Source organism: Emydura macquarii, unplaced genomic scaffold (assembly GCF_026122565.2).
Source record: "Emydura macquarii macquarii isolate MOO-44397 ecotype Brisbane River unplaced genomic scaffold, CSIRO-AGI_Emac_v2 contig_1790, whole genome shotgun sequence".
NCBI classification, from domain to species: Eukaryota; Metazoa; Chordata; order Testudines; family Chelidae; genus Emydura; species Emydura macquarii.
Window position 1 is genome coordinate 13,522,299 of NW_027131927.1, and position 16,006 is coordinate 13,538,304.

At 44.6% G+C, this 16,006-nt stretch overlaps 1 protein-coding gene across 7 annotated transcripts in view; it reads right to left on the minus strand.

Moving 5' to 3' along the window:
- Positions 1-16,006, minus strand: part of EPHA5 (EPH receptor A5) — a 292,850-nt gene that overhangs the window by 132,856 nt on the left and 143,988 nt on the right. For all 7 annotated transcript variants that reach the window (XM_067556908.1, XM_067556907.1, XM_067556905.1 and 4 more), the window contains exon 4: positions 159-314. In XM_067556908.1, coding sequence (XP_067413009.1) covers positions 159-314 — 156 coding nt within the window. The remainder of the gene's footprint in view (positions 1-158; positions 315-16,006) is intronic.

Here is a 16,006-nt window from a genome sequence, read left to right on the forward strand (position 1 = left end):
ATTTAGGTGAAGCCAGTGAATTGCAGCAGTGTAAAACTAGCACAAGCCAGGTCAAGAGCAGGCCCAAAGCCTGTAAAAGCACATTCTTTGTTTTCCTTGTGCCCTTTCTCTGTCCAGTAATACGCAAGCGAATTAGAAGATGCACGGCGGGTGCTTACTTGTACAGGCCATCGTAGGTGGGTCCGACTCCCTTCTGAAATAGTGCTCTTCACACAGACAGGAGGTGGATGCTTCCTCGTGCGTGTAGCTGTGTGGGGGACACTTACTGCAGGACGGGCTCTGGGGAGAGGCCTTGAAGAATCCAGGTCTGCAGACTGTAAGAAAGGAACCAAAGACTAAGTTCTTTCAGCAAATATTCATCCTTTTTTCTTTTTAACACAGGTATTTAGAGCACCTCTTCACTGCAGCTGGGAGGTGGGATTCCTGGCGCAGATAGACATACCTGAGTTAGCTCTGCTCAAACTAGAATGCTAAAAATAGCGGCGTGGCTGTGGCTGCACGAGTTAGCAGCTCAGCCTAGCACCTGGGTACATGTCTAGGATTTCAGATGGGACTGAACTTGGGCAGCTGGCCCAAGCCCCAGCCTGGGCCACCTTGGCCGCACCACTATTTTTAGCGGAGCTAGTGCACATACAGCTGCCCGAGTTGGAAATGACACCAGCTGCCGTGTGTAGACATAGCCTCAGTGAAAGAGACAACAACAAACAATCACAAGCTATTTGCTTGTGAATTATTTAAAAAAAACACAAGAGGAAGATGGGATATTTCCATGCTAATATGTGGTGCATGTTTAAAATATTTGTGCAGAAGAGAATGAAAATACTTTGGCCATTGATTTCTCTAGCAGCTGCCTTTGTCAGATATTTATTTTCCTTGCAGAATGTATTAGACCTAACAGATCTTCTGGCTTCTCTCCCTGCTTTGGAAAACATCAAAGTATTGCTTTTTCTCTCAATCTTAGACATAGTTTAGGATAACGGTAAAATATGGTTTGTGGTTTTCATTTAAGATGTCCCACACCCAGAAATCAATGTCTCAGCAAATAAAATAATCACCGTCCTGGAGAGGAGGTGATATCTGTACAGACAGCTTTAAGACATTCTAATAAGACTATTTCCCCAGGGTTTCTTCCAGAAAACCTGTGAAGAATTTTGAACTGTTCCACATAAGACAGCTATCTCTGGCTACACCCGCTGTATAATACATTCCCTTTAGCTGTAATGTATATGTATGATGGGCCTTACAGACTAACCGAGAGCTATTATTTTTGTTCTCTTTTCCTCCCGTATATCAGTTGGGGATTCTTTTTCCCCCCTTGGTAATTTGAAGTGCATACACTAATTACGTGTGTCTGCTTTCAAAGAACTGTCAGCACAGGCTCGAAGTTCATTGGTTGCAACCCAATCATGAGACACACTGGGTTCTTCCTGCAAGGTGCTGAGTGCTCTCAACTTTACAGGAGGTGCTCTGCACCTTGCTGGATCAAACCCTTGGAGATTAAGGGCTAGAGTTTCCAAAGAGCTCAGCTATCAGCAGCGCCCATTGATCTCAGTGGGAAACGCTTGGTCCTCAGCCTTTACAGAAATCTGGCCACTCCACTTAAGTGTAACTGGGAGCTACTGGGTGCTGAGCCCTTTAGAAAAATCTGGTCATTTTTCTGCACTCATTCACCTTGTTTGCACACTCAACCATGATAAACGTATGTACAGTTTTGCACATGTGTCTCGGGTCTTTAAAAGAAAACAAACTAGCTCTTTAATTGCTGGATCTACAACGAGCAGTACCAGGAAAATTGAAGTCCAGATTGACCCTTTTGGGAAGCTGATTTGCTGCCATTCCTGAACTCTAAAATAGAATCCACCTCAGTTTGCCAGCTCCAAAATACTGTTACTTTTCTGATCCCTTGAGAATCACTGCAAAATAATGATGACCATCTTGTTACTAATGATACACAGGCACTCAGTCATACTTACAGAAGGTACGTGGAAACTAAAGAGACTTTCAGTCTGTCATTCAAAGTTCTTGTGTAGCGAATATTAGGCAAAGAAAATTAGCTGCTATCCAGTTTGCTGGCAGCTATTAAAATCCTCATTACCTCAACATGTTGTATAACTACAGCACCAGTTTTTAAGATCTGTCACATGGCTCTCAGAGCAAAATTTTGCCATCATGTTGGATGAAGCGGGGATTTATTTATTTATTACTGGGGCAAGGTAAATTATGCACAGTGATCCAATTTCTAGTCTCTGTACAAATGAAAGATTTCACACAACTCTTCTTTCATCACACCTCCTAGACATTGGCTTCTTTAGATTGGGCTATATAGCACAACACCAGAAGAAGTTATCATGACAAAAGAGTGATGCAAAAGCTACTCTTACATCAGTTCCCTCTGATGGGAAAAAAACACAGTGCTGTTGAAATCAATCAGTCACCCTAGATTAAAACAACAGCACCTGCAAATGTGGCTGCAATTCAGAAACAAACAAGAAACATGGCAGCATGGTAAGAATACATGGAAATTCTCCATACTTCCATGTACCATGGGTGAGTGACCGTTCTTGCTTCCAGAGGGGAGAAAACAGAATGAGTGTAATTACAGAAATTCCCAAACTTTTTTTCTTGAGGTCCACCTGTGCAGCTGCAATAGGCACTGCGGCCCCACTATTAACACTTTTTGAGGAAAATTATTAACTTTAATTATTGCATACATATAAACTAGAACACTGTAAAATAAATAGTGCCCATGTTTCCTTTTCATTTTATGCCAGTGGACCCCTGGGACTGTGTTGGGAACTCCTGGATTACAAGATGGACAAGAAAAGAGAGTGACCAATCAACAAACAGTGATCTTAGACATGGTCACCTTAGCAACAGCTGTAGTTCTTAACCTTCTTTATATTTAAAAGGGATTGGTGCATACACTGAGGCAATGTTATGTATTTAAGACAATGGGAAAGTATGTAAGAGCAGCCATTATACTTGGTCCATGATATTGACAAGGAATGTTAGCTTGTTAAGAAGACTAAAGGGGACCCTTTAAATTTAAAATGAAAATTTTAGGACCTAATATCCAAAAGAGCTCAGCACTGAGCTATTTCCACGTAGGCACCTAAATACGTTGGAGCTGAGCTGTATTTAAAATCTATGCCCAGTAGTGGGTGCTGAGAACTTTTGAAAATCTGGCCATAACTATACATATACATAACAGAAACGTCCAGCCCCAGAGCATGATCAGATTTGAATTTATTCTGAAGGGTTGTTCATAAACTACTCAAGAACTGGCATAGCTTATGACACCATGCCCAGCTCCATGCTTGAAATTCATGCCTTTTATTTACTTCACATATTCCTCCAAGTATTGGCCTATCTATAATGATGCATTGTGTAACAGTACAATATCTACAAAGATTTGGGGTGAAAAAATCCAAACAGTTCCTCCTTCACCCCAATTTGTATTTCAAAGCTAAACCAAATTCATATGAGCATGCAGACGACAGAGAAAAGGAAATGAAAGCAAAAATGTGCAACATCTAACAAGGACAATTGATGTCTAGAGTGTACAATATGTAATTAGCCTTCAAAAAGGTCTTGAATTTATCTCATTATGTCTCATCAAGAAAGACAGAAAATCATTATGGCACAAGAGTTTACTGTGGTTCTATTTTGTGTAAAGCAGCACATGCAAGATAAGTCAGCTTTCTTTGATAGATTTTGAACAAGGCACAATTTGCCAATGACAGTGCGATTTATAGCTCTACTTGAACAGAATGTTTCGTTTTCATGAATTAATCCGATGCGAACAAACATGCCCTTATGCCAGCATCCCAGAATATTCACATAATATTTTAATAACAGATATTAAAAGAAAATAAAAGCTGTACCCATCTTCACAGCAATCTGAGTGCCCACTTGAGCGGTATGACACCCTTCTGTGGAGAAAAGGTCTACAGGGTATTAATTTATATTGACAACCACAAGACAAACCCTCATAGCAAGAAAGCATCAGAGCAGTGTGTCATCAAATTCATATGAAAGTACAGTTTTGGTTAAAAAGGAGAGAGTTGTAGAAATAGAGGTGGAACAGAACAAAAAGTATTGATCGTTTCTGGGGGGAGGAATGTAGTAAGACACACTTATGAATACAGGCTACATCATCAGTTGTAGTCTCTGCAAAGAAAACTCAACCACACATCTGTACAGACCTACATAAATGCTTAATCGACTTTTACATATGCACCACACTGAGAAATCCTTCTACTGTATGTAGGGTTTCTTGAGGGAAATCATCTCTGCTTTTACATTCAACTAAGTTATTGTATCTATGTCACAGCTCTCTCGCTTTTAAGATTCTGGGATGTCTCTTGACTGACCTCATGGCTGACACCAACATGTCCTAAGTTTCTGCTGCACTTAGCAACCTTAACTAGGATGCTTCTTTGTTCCCATGCATTCAGGGGCATTTTATGGTGCAAGTATTTTTCCACTTGACTTTTCCCACTGCATAGAAGAATCAGGGAACTTGTGCATTACACAATGTCAGGGTCTGAACAGTGACATCATACCATAAAGAAAGATGTGTGCTGTGGAGGTATTCTTTTTGTAGCTTGCCATAGTTTCCCTCACTCATTGCACAACACGTAGAAGCTTTCTGTGCCCTTCTAAAACACTACCACCACATACTCCTCTAATTGCTAAGACTGACTGCCATTCCTGAATCACCTGCTACTTATAGCCATCTTGTTAACAAGCAATGTTGTTTGTGACAGCGGCAGTAATCGGCACTGAGGACTATAAACCACTTTCCCTCTGCTTAATTTCTGATCTTAATCAAGGTCCTGATTCAGTGAGGTGCTTACAAATACCCCCATTGACTCCAATGGGTCTAGTCACATGCTTAAAGTCAGGCACTTGCTTACGTACCTTTCTGAATTGAGGCCCAAATAGGTACAAGAACGGAATGCGCACTAGTCTACAGCCTGAGGCCCCCACTCGATCCCGATGATGTCACTTTCCGAAAGATGGCCACTGCCAACGAGAAGTTCAGAAACCTGGACTTTTAACAGCCTGTCTGAGTTAAAATACATGAAATAGGAGGCCCACAGGCTTTGCAGAAGTCTGGACCATATCGGAAGCATATACATGACTGCAACAATTGTGGGCATCATACCTAGGGCGAAGCTCAGCCCATGTACAACCCCCACAACAGAGTAGAGTCTGCACCACCTAATGGAGGTGTATCATGTTCCTGTTCAAAGAGGGAATTCCTCACAAATATGGGAAAGGAGAGCTGGAGGGAATGACAGAGATGGACTTGTCTAGAGGACTCAGGGACTCACTGGCAGGAATGGAACAGTGCAAGAATGGCCGGGATGGAAGTACTATCTTCTGAGGGATCCTTAGAATAAGCTCCACCTGCTGTGTTACAGAGAGGCCACTGTAGCTAGGGGACAGGTGGTGTGTGTGATCTCAGCACCACTCCTGTTACACACGTCCCCAGCTCCAGACTCCAAGACCCAGAATCTCAGTGGAATGTTCTGCCTCAACTTTGAGGGAAGGAATCCACTTTTCGTCCCAACAACGTGCACTTCTTGTGGGCCCACAGACTTGAGCTCTTCTCACCAGGTGAGCTTTTCCCTTCCTAAAGTGAGCAAAATATAGACTGTTCCTACTAGAACCGCAACAAGATGTCCACACAACTCAACTAAACAAAGTTTTCTTTAATCCAGGCTCAGAGTGAGATTTTTAAAGAAGCCTAAAGGAGTTAGGCACCTAACCCCCGACTGAATTTCAATGGAAGTTGGACACCTAACTCACTTAGTCTCCTGTGAATATTCCAGTCATAATTAATAAATGAAACAACATTCATAAATTACTTTATACTAAGTGTGATGGCCGCCATCTGGCCAACACACTGGGAATGGAGCCCAGAACCTCCAAAGCTAAAGCACCAGTTGCCTGAGCTAAACAGTCAAACCTCCATAGCTGCAACTGTAACAGCTCATATTCTCAGAGAATCGGGCACAGACGGGGCCTCTCCCAAAACCTTCCTTATGGGATATTTAAACATACCCTGGAAACTGCTCTCTTATTTCACAGGTTCTCTGCTGTCATTCACTCTTGAAGTCTCTTTATGCAGTATAAATGATTTTACTTAAAATTACACAGGTCTCTGGGGTTTAATTTCTAATAAAATCTTACCTTATTCTCCTTAATTTATTTTACTATGTCTTATTGAACAGCTTTTGAAAGGGTACTTATCCAGCCTGGCGTACGGATTCGTTTTCATGGCAGCCCCTCTCATTTCAAGAGAAGAGAAAAACCAGTAGAGATGAGCCCTAGATGTCATGGTATAAACTGTTCAGGAAGGACAGGCAGGGGCGAAAGGCGGGAGGAGTTGCACTGTATGTAAGAGAGCACTATGACTGCTCTGAGCTCCAGTATGAAACTGAAGATAAGCCAGTTGAGAGTCTCTGGGTTAAGCTTAGAAGCAAGAACAATAAGCGTGATGTCGTGGTGGGTGTCTGTTACAGACCACCAGACCAGGAGGATGAGGTAGATGAGGCTTTCTTTACTCAACTAGGGAAAGTTTCCAGTTCACAGGACCTGATTCTCATGGGAGACTTCAATCACCCTGATATCTGCTGGAAGAACAATACAGCAGAGCACAAACAATCCAGGAAGTTTTTGGAGAGTGTCGCTGACAACTTCCTGGTGCAAGTGCTGGAACAACCAACTAAGGGCCGAGCTTCTCTTGATCTCCTGCTCACAAACAGGGAAGATTTGGTAGGGGAAGTAGAAGTGGGTGGCAACCTAGGCAGCAGTGACCATGAGATGGTCGAGTTCAGGATCCTGACAAAAGGAAGAAAGGAGAACAGCAGGATACGGACCATGGACTTCAGAAAAGCGGACTTTGACTCCCTCAGGGAACTGATGGGCAGGATTCCCTGGGAGGCTAATATGAGAGGGAAAGGAACCCAAGAGAGCTGGCTGTATTTTAAAGAGACCTTATTGAGGGCACAAGAGCAAACCATCCCGATGTGCAGAAAGAATAGCAAATGTGGTAGGCGTCTAGCTTGGCTTAACAAAGATGTCCTCGGCGAACTTAAAAGCAAAAAAGAAGCTTAGAAGAAGTGGAAGCTTGGTCAGATGACTAGGGAGGAGTATATAAACACTGCTCGAACGTGCAGGAATGAAATCAGGAAGGCCAAAGCGCAATTGGAGTTGCAGCTAGCAAGGGAAGTGAAGGGGAACAAGAAGGGTTTCTACAGGTATGTTGCCAACAAGAGGAAGGTTCGGGAAAGTGTGGGCCCCTTAGAGAATGAGGGAGGCGACCTAGTGACGGAGGATGTGGAGAAAGCTGAGGTACTCAATGCCTTTTTTGCCTCTGTCTTCACAGACAAGATCAGCTCCCAGACTGCCGTACTGGGTGGCACAGAATGGGAAGGAGGCGAACATCCCGCAGTGCTGAAGGAACGGGTTCAAGACTATTTAGAAGGATTGGACATTCACAAGTCCATGGGGCCAGATGCAATGCACCCGAGAGTGCTGAGGGAGTTGGCTGAGGTGATTTCAGAGCCATTGGCTATTATCTTTGAAAGCTCGTGGCAACAGGGGGAGGTCCCTGAGGACTGGAAAAAAGCAAATATAGTGCCCATTTTCAAAAAAGGGAGGAAAGAGGATCCAGGGAACTACAGACCGGTCAGCCTCACCTCAATCCCTGGAAAAATCATGGAGCAGGTCCTTAAGGAATCCATTTTAAGGCACTTGGAAGAGAGGAAGGTGATCAGGAACAGTCAACATGGATTCACCAAGGGAAAGTCATGCCTGACCAACCTGATTGCTTTCTATGATGAGGTGACTGGCTCTGTGGATGTAGGGAAGGCGGTGGATGTGATATACCTTGACTTTAGCAAAGCTTTTGATACAGTCTCTCACGGTATTCTTATCGGCAAGTTAAAGAAGTATGGGTTGGATGAATGGACTATAAAATGGATAGAGAACTGGCTAGGGCATAGGGCTCAACGAGTAGTGATCAATGGCTCCATGTCTAGCTCGCAACCGGTCACAAGCGGAGTTCCCCAGGGGTCAGTCCTGGGGCCGGTTTTGTTCAACATCTTTATTAATGATCTGGAGGATGGGGTAGATTGCACCCTCAGCAAGTTTGCGGATGACACTAAGCTGGGAGGAGTGGTAGATACCCTGCAAGGTAGGGATAGGATACAGAGTGACCTAAACAAACTGGAGGATTGGGCCAAAAGAAATCTAATGAGGTTCAACAAAGATAAGTGCAGAGTCCTCCACTTAGGAAGGAAGAATCCCATGCACAGCTATAGACTGGGGACCGACGAACTGGGCAGCAGCTCTGCAGAAAGGGACCTGGGGGTAATGGTGGATAAAAAGCTGGATATGAGTCAGCAGTGTGCCCTGGTTGTCAAGAAGGCTAATGGCATATTGGGCTGCATTAGGAGGGGCATTGCCAGCAGGTCACGGGAAGTGATTATTCCCCTCTATTCGGCATTGGTGAGGCCGCATTTAGAATATTGTGTCCAGTTTTGGGCCCCCCACTACAAAAAGGATGTGGACAAGTTGGAGAGAGTGCAGCGGAGGGCAACAAAAATGATTAGGGGGCTGGAGCACAGGACTTATGAGGAGAGGCTGAGGGAACTGGGCTTGTTTAGTCTGCAAAAGAGAAGAGTGAGGGGGGATTTGATAGCGGCCTTTAACTACCTGAAAGGGGGTTCCAGGGAGGATGGGGCTAGGCTGTTCTCGGTGGTGGCAGATGACAGAACAAGGAGCAATGGTCTCAAGTTGCAGGGCGGGAGGTCTAGGTTGGACATTAGGAAAAAGTTTTTTACTAGGAGGGTGGTGAAGCACTGGAATAGGTTACCTAGGGAGGTGGTGGAATCTCCATCCTTAGAGGTTTTTAAGCTGAGGCTTGACAAAGCCCTGGTTGGGATGATATAGCTGAGGTTAGTCCTGCTTTGAGCAGGGGGTTGGACTAGATGACCTCCTGAGGTCCCTTCCAACTCTAATATTCTATGATTCTATGATTCTATTCCCGCTCATTTGCTACAAGATGGCTAAAAAAATTCAAATAAAGTTTGGAGCTGTCAATGACACCTACCTCTTTGTTCCTAACATTAGAACTGCTGCCTGCTTAGCTGATTAACAGCCACCAATGTGGGAAAATATTCTTTAAATACAAATAGTTGCTGAAGAAAAAGGTATTTTTAGACACAGAGAATATGCCAGAGTCCACAGGAAATATGGTGGAGTCAGGCACAAACAAGGATTTGTTTCCATCAGCAGTTTTTGACCAAAGAAGAGAAAGTCTTCTGCATAGACTCCTCACTTATTCTGTGTATGATTCAATGATGGATAAGCAACGGAGGTTATTGTGAGGAAGGAAAGCAGGAAGAGCCTATTAGATATGGAATATTGTGCATTGATTCCTCAAACTGGCCAGATTAGAAAGTGAAGCTTTGTAAGTGGCAGACAAGATCCTGAGACTGACACTGCTGGAAACTGAGAAGAAGGCATTGGGAGAGATTTCACATTGGCCTTTTGCAATGACAAAGTTGAACTTTCTGTGCTACATAAATACTCGAGGCAGCAAAACTCAGTAGTAAACACCAAAGACAAAACACCTTTCTAATTCCTGGTAACCGAATACTCGAGGCCCTGTCACCTGCCCCGCCTCTTCCCCCAAGGCCCCACCCATGCTCCGTCTCTTCCCCCAAGGCCCCGCCCATGCTCTGCCTCAACCCCCAAGGTCGCGCCCCCATTGCTCACTCCTCTCTCCCCATTGCTTGCTGGATCTGTCTCCCCCTTCCTCCCCTGCCCAGCTGGGCTCCTTTTGCTTCGGGGCTGGGACGAGAGCTGCTATAGCCTGACAAGGAGTCTGCCTGCAGCTATGAGGTGGCCCAGGTTGAGCAGGGGCTGGTGTAGGTTAATGACCTGGCACCTCCCCACACTCCACAGTAACCGGACTTTTGGTGTCCGGTCACTACATCTGACTGGATGCCAGTCAGTTTCCCTTTTCGACCAGACTTCCCGGTAAAAAACTGGACACCTGGCAACCCTACGGCACCAGGACACAGAAGACAAAAAACAGACTGCCTGGGTAAAACCCGGACGGGTGGCAACCCTAAGACAGAAGCAAAGCAAACAAGACAATACCAAACACATGTAACTAGTGAACTGAGACTGAATGGTCCTTGGATTTTCTTAACATTACATGACTAGAGTCATCAACACCCTGGGCTCAATTCTCACAACCCCTTTCCACTACTCCACTGGCACAACAGGGCTATAAAGCTGGTTCATCTGGAAAGCTAGGAATTCTCCCTCTGCCAAGGATTTTGAGCCTTTATCCTCTTCATTCGTTCTATGTTTTATAGGGGCCTGTAGTCAACTCTCTCTACCGCCCCCTGTTAAGAATTTGTCCTTCTCCAGGCTTGACTAGCCTCGCAGATGTGCTGGGTTGAGGTTGATCGTGCCCAGAGGAGCTCTTTAACCCGTTCTTGACTGCAAGAAAGGATCTGCCCCACCACAGGGCATAATCCAATGCCCAATGAAGTCGCTGAGAGGGCTTAGTTGGGGGGGAAGTGTTAGTGTATCTCCCTTTTGCATGGGTGCCTAGAAGAGAAGGAGCACGGAGCCTTGTCTCCCTTGTGCCCCTGGGTACAACGGTAGCCTCTGTGCTCCCATGAGTGCTGCCAGCCAATGATCACCCTTGGGTGTACCAAAGGGAAAAAGAAGAAGGGAGACAGTTCCTTCCTCATCAGCAAACAGGCCATGCACCCAAGAAAGAAAAGCAAGGGCGTCCCTCTTAGAGGCTGGTGCAGAAGGCACGCCCTCCCTGGGGTGCAGAGAGCTCTCAGAGGTGCGGTGTTTCTCTGTGGCACAAGACCTCCTCACACTCTCATTGGACTGTGCAGGGCCCATCCCCTCTCTCCTGGGATGAGCCTTGCCTGGTCATTCCATGGTGGTTTGGCTCACCATTAAACGTCAGTGTGGAGTCAAACAAAATACTGCAGCACAAGTTCACTCTTTGCAGCGAGGGAGATTGAGGCTGGGCATTAGGAAAAGCTTTCGAAGTCAAAGGACAGGTAAGCACTGGAACCAGTGGCCGCAGGAGGCTGAGGAATCTCTGTCACTGGAGGTTTTTAAGAACAGGTTAGACCAACACCTGTCAAAGATGGCCTAGGTTCACTTGGCCCTCCTTCAGCACAGGGAGCTGGACTTGATGACATCTCATGGTCCCTTCCAATCCTGCATTTCTATGATTCTTATCAAAAGAACGCCTGCTTGTCTGGATTCGATGCAGCCTCCACTTACAGGACATGACCTTAAACCCCACAGAGATACATGAGCTAGGCTCAAGGTCTAGGCTGAAGCATAGGTAAAGAGTCTGTTGTCTATAGTCGGCAGTAAGAAAAATGTGTAGTACAGCTAATCAGCTTTGCCTTCATTAGCACATTGCTCTAACAAAGCGAGCCTGCTTTGAGATTTGGTAAAAAGAGTCACAAATAAATCAGATCCTGTTCTGACTCTCCAGAGCTGCTGTGCCTTCAAGCATTTGAACCAAAGGCTGATGTCTATTATATCACTGACTAAAAAAAAAGGAAAAGAAAAAAAAAGGCCCTTTGTTTTTGAACAACCTTTAAAGTATGGAATCAATTTAAGCAACCAAGCCGCTTTGAGCCTTGATTTGTGATAATGACATACATGTTTACTTAAAAAAAACAAATGAAGCAGATTGTCCTGATTGTCTTATAACCAAAAATATAAAACAGATGATTTCTAAGGCCTTTTAAATAAGACACAAGAACGCCACAGGAAAACCAAGTCTGTTCCTGAAGAATTTTTCAAGCAGGTTGTTAAGAACTAATCCTGAACTTCCTAACAACTGTCCTTGAACTGCAGGCTGATTCTGAAACTGCTGCTAAGGATATACAGCCACAGGAAACATACAGAGTTCCCTGCTAATGTCTCCTTTTTGTTTCGTCTGTCTGTGCTAGTGTGTGTGTCGTTCTCTCTCTCAGGGGATCTGAAGGGAATTAAATAAGTATCCACTAATCAAACACGGTAATGCAAAGCTGTCCGTTTGTCTGATGCCCTGAGATGCCCCAGAATCCTCAGGCAGCTCAGGCACCTTTGCTGCCGCTCAAGATCTGTTGAACAGGCCTTTTAAGCAGTTTCATGCGGTCTGCTGAAAAAACGGGTCCTCTGACTGATTTGCACCTTAAAGAAGGCACTGAAACTTATCTTGAAAGTAGGCACATCCAAAATGGGAACGTTTGTTATGGCAGAAAAGAAGGGCATGCTCTCAGGGAATACCATGTATTTTTATGCTAATCTGTCCCGCCCCACTTCAATCCAGGTTTAAGGGTCAAGTCTGCATTGTGCATCCAAATCATCTCCAGCTTCGGAATAAGAAAGCAACCTTGAAAACTAAAGTATAAATAAATTAGTACTTCCACTTCCTCCCCCTGAAATATCACTTCTTCTCCATGTGAGCCACTAAATTGTCATACAGCAATTTATGATATGAGTGCACCATCTAGGAAACCAAGAATTAACAACTATTAATGATACTAACGAGTGTCTTCTAAACAGAATAAAACCGCATCAACATTTCATTACAATCATTGTTCTGAACGTGGTCCCCAAATCAGCGAGGGCCGCAATCCACACAAAGATCTAGGCTACAACATGTAGGAAGGCAGCGTGACCTAGTGGTCATAGCACTGGACCAGGACTTGGGAGACCTGGATTTTATTCCTGGTTCTGCTCGGTGACCTTGAGCAAGTCATTTCCCTTCCCCATGCCTCAGTTTTTCCCATCTTTAAAATAGGGATAATGATTCTGACCTCCTTTGCGAAGTGCTTGGAGATCTGCTGATGAAAAACACTAATTATTGCTATTAACTATTATATGATATGGTAGGTTGCTGGCCATGAGGACTGGGTGGCTGATTGGGTGCTGAGTATTGTTGGGGTGGCTGGTGGGTGCTTAAGTACACGGGGTGGTCCTGGTGGACTTGGAGACCATGGTGCAGCTGGCCTGGAGGGAGAGGAGGAAAGGAGCCTGGACCCCTCACCTTGTGCCACTGCTGAGACACTTTCTTCTGGCTGTTACATCCAACTGCCCCTTCCCAATTGGCACCCTAGGGGGCGAGGAGGGCGCATCGAGAAGGGAGAGAGACCCAGCTGCCTACCCAACAGGCACCACCGAAGCCTTGAGCCGTCAGAAGGCACAACCACAGCTTCTGCCTGCAAGTCAGCCTAGGCTGAGAGGTTGAGGCAGAGCTGCAGTGGCTTGAGCAATGGGGCTGAGCACCACGTGGCAGCCCTTTCGTTTGTTTGCACACTGAGTTCAAATTCCCTACCTTGTCGGAACCCACCCCCTTTCAGCCAGCATTAAAAGATGCCCATCTGGGCCGGCTGCTGCCTGCCTGGGCACCCTGGTACCTGCCAGGAAATTGTAACCATAGGTGCACATGGGAGTGCTGCGCCCCAGAACAAGCAAACGCTGGTTTTAATATGTGACACCTTGAGTTTCTTCTGTTTGTCTTTTTTTAATGAAGAAGGAAAGCTGCAATCTACATGAATGGGACATTATGGCTGAGAGGCTACACACAGAAGGTTTCTTTAAAGTTATGGCTCCCGCAGCATCTACAGCTTGATCACATTGCATATGCTTATTTATTTGGATTTAAATAATAAGAAGCCACCTATGCAAGTCTCTGAGATGTAATTAGCATTGCAACCAAAAACTGCAACCCAGCTGCTTTACAATGATCATTCAAATGGGAACTCTGCCAGTCTGCGACCTACAAAACCAACTTCTCTCCCCCACTTCATCGCTGTGTATCCTCCACCCTCTCCAAGCCACCCTGATCATAGAATCATAGAATATTAGAGTTGGAAGGGATCTCAGGAGGTCATCTATTCAACCCCCTGCTCAAAGCAGGACTAACCTCAGGGTCCCTGTGTTTTCCTTGGCACCATCAGACCAAATGCCAGGGCATCAGCCTGTAAACTGTCTAGAGCCAGACAGATTCCGACCGGAAATAAGGCATACATTTTTAACGGTGAGGGTATTCAAACACTGGAACAACTAACCAAGGGTGAGTGGAGGATTCTCCACCAATAGCAATTTTTAAATCAATATGGGACGTTTTGCAAAAAAGATCTGCTCTAGTTCCAGCAGGAATTATTCTGGGGAAGTGCTCGGGTCTGTTAGACACGCGCTCAGATTAGATGATCACAGTGGTCCCTTCTGGCCTGGGAATCTATGACTCTATAAGCCCTACATGAGCTTTCATGTCTTCTATTGCTATGAGTCAGGCTTCATTTCCATCATCTCCATTTCCCCCACACTGGCAGAACATCTCATGTTCAGACCCATCCCCTGTCCTGCTGCCTATCAATTTTGTTTGGTGACCCCTAGTTCTTGTGTTACAAGAAAGAGTAAATAAAAGTTTGTTATTTACTTTTGCCACACCAGTCATGATTTTATAGACCTCCTTAGTCATCTCTTTTCCAAGATGAAAAGTCCCAATCTCATTAATCTCTCCTCACATGGAAGCTGTTCCATACCCCTAATCATTTCAGTTGCTCTTTTCTGTACCTTTTCCAATTCCAAGACATCTTTTTTGAGAAAAGGTGGCCAGATCTGCATGCAGTATTCAAGATGTGGGTGTACCATGGATTTATACAGAGGCATTATATTTTTTGTCTTAGAGGGGTAGCCGCGTTAGTCTGTATACAGCAAAAACAATGAGAGTCCTGTAGCACCTTAAAGACTAACAAATTTCTGCGGGCATAAGCTTTCATGGCCTGCAACCCACTTCGTCAGATGCATGAATCTTCGTCTGCATCTTCATATGCATCTGACAAAGTGGGTTGCAGCCCAAGAAAGCTTATGCTCGCAGAAATTTGTTAGTCTTTAAGGTGCTACAGGACTCTCGTTATTTTTTGTCTTGTTATCTAGCCCTTTCCTAATAGCTTAATATATGACACAGGAACACAGATATGTTTGTGCCGGGAAGTGTAACGTTAAATTTCCTGATGTTTGTGTGAATAAAACAACAGCCACACGACTGTATTAACGTTTTTCATCTACAAATACTCTGGTGTTATTGTTATATTTTATTCTCCCTTTACCTTATACATTTTTAAAGCAAGGCTGCATGTTTTTCTAAAAGAAAAACTCCATGAATTATTTTGAGGAAGTTCTATGATCACACTGGTCCGTTCTGGCCTGGGAATCTATGAATCTCTGTGCTAAACAAGCGGAATAGCGACAGGCCAGATGCGTCAGTCCTTGCTCAGGGAGAACGCCCCTTGAGTTCCGAGGGAGTTCAGCCTGCTGAGTGACTGACCAGGTATAGCAAGATTGAGCCCCAAAGGTCCATTCCTAGTCCCATTAAAATCAGTGGCCCATCTCTCACTGACTTTAGTGGGAATAGGATCAAGACCTAAAGCAATCGCATCTGAAATTCCCTGGATGTTATCACAGACATCTGTGTCTCCATACATGTTTAAAACAATCAATCGGTAAAATCCACTGGAAAATGGAGTAAACTTTCCCAAAGCCAGATGTTTGCTGGCACAATCCTGCAAAAGAGATATAGCTCTCTCATTCAGCCTGCCATACAGATTTGGATCCTGGCCAATAAAGACAGAAAGATTCTCTAATTATGCTGTGGTTTAGAACATTGCAGCCAACTGTGGTTAAGAAATATGACATTTGGGAGGATTTATGTTGATGATTTATGTCATGGATGTTTGCTCTACCAGCATTTCAGGGCTTTAGCCTAAACTAATACAGTAGGCATTTGTTGCCTTTAAGCAGCAACTAAATATTTTTGATATGCAGCAGTCTGGATGATCGGACATTGTACATCTCTTGAGATGTGAGCATGCCTGCTCCAGAGTACTTCTAGTGACAACAACAGCCCTTCAGGGAGAAAGAAATACAGGGTAATTGAACT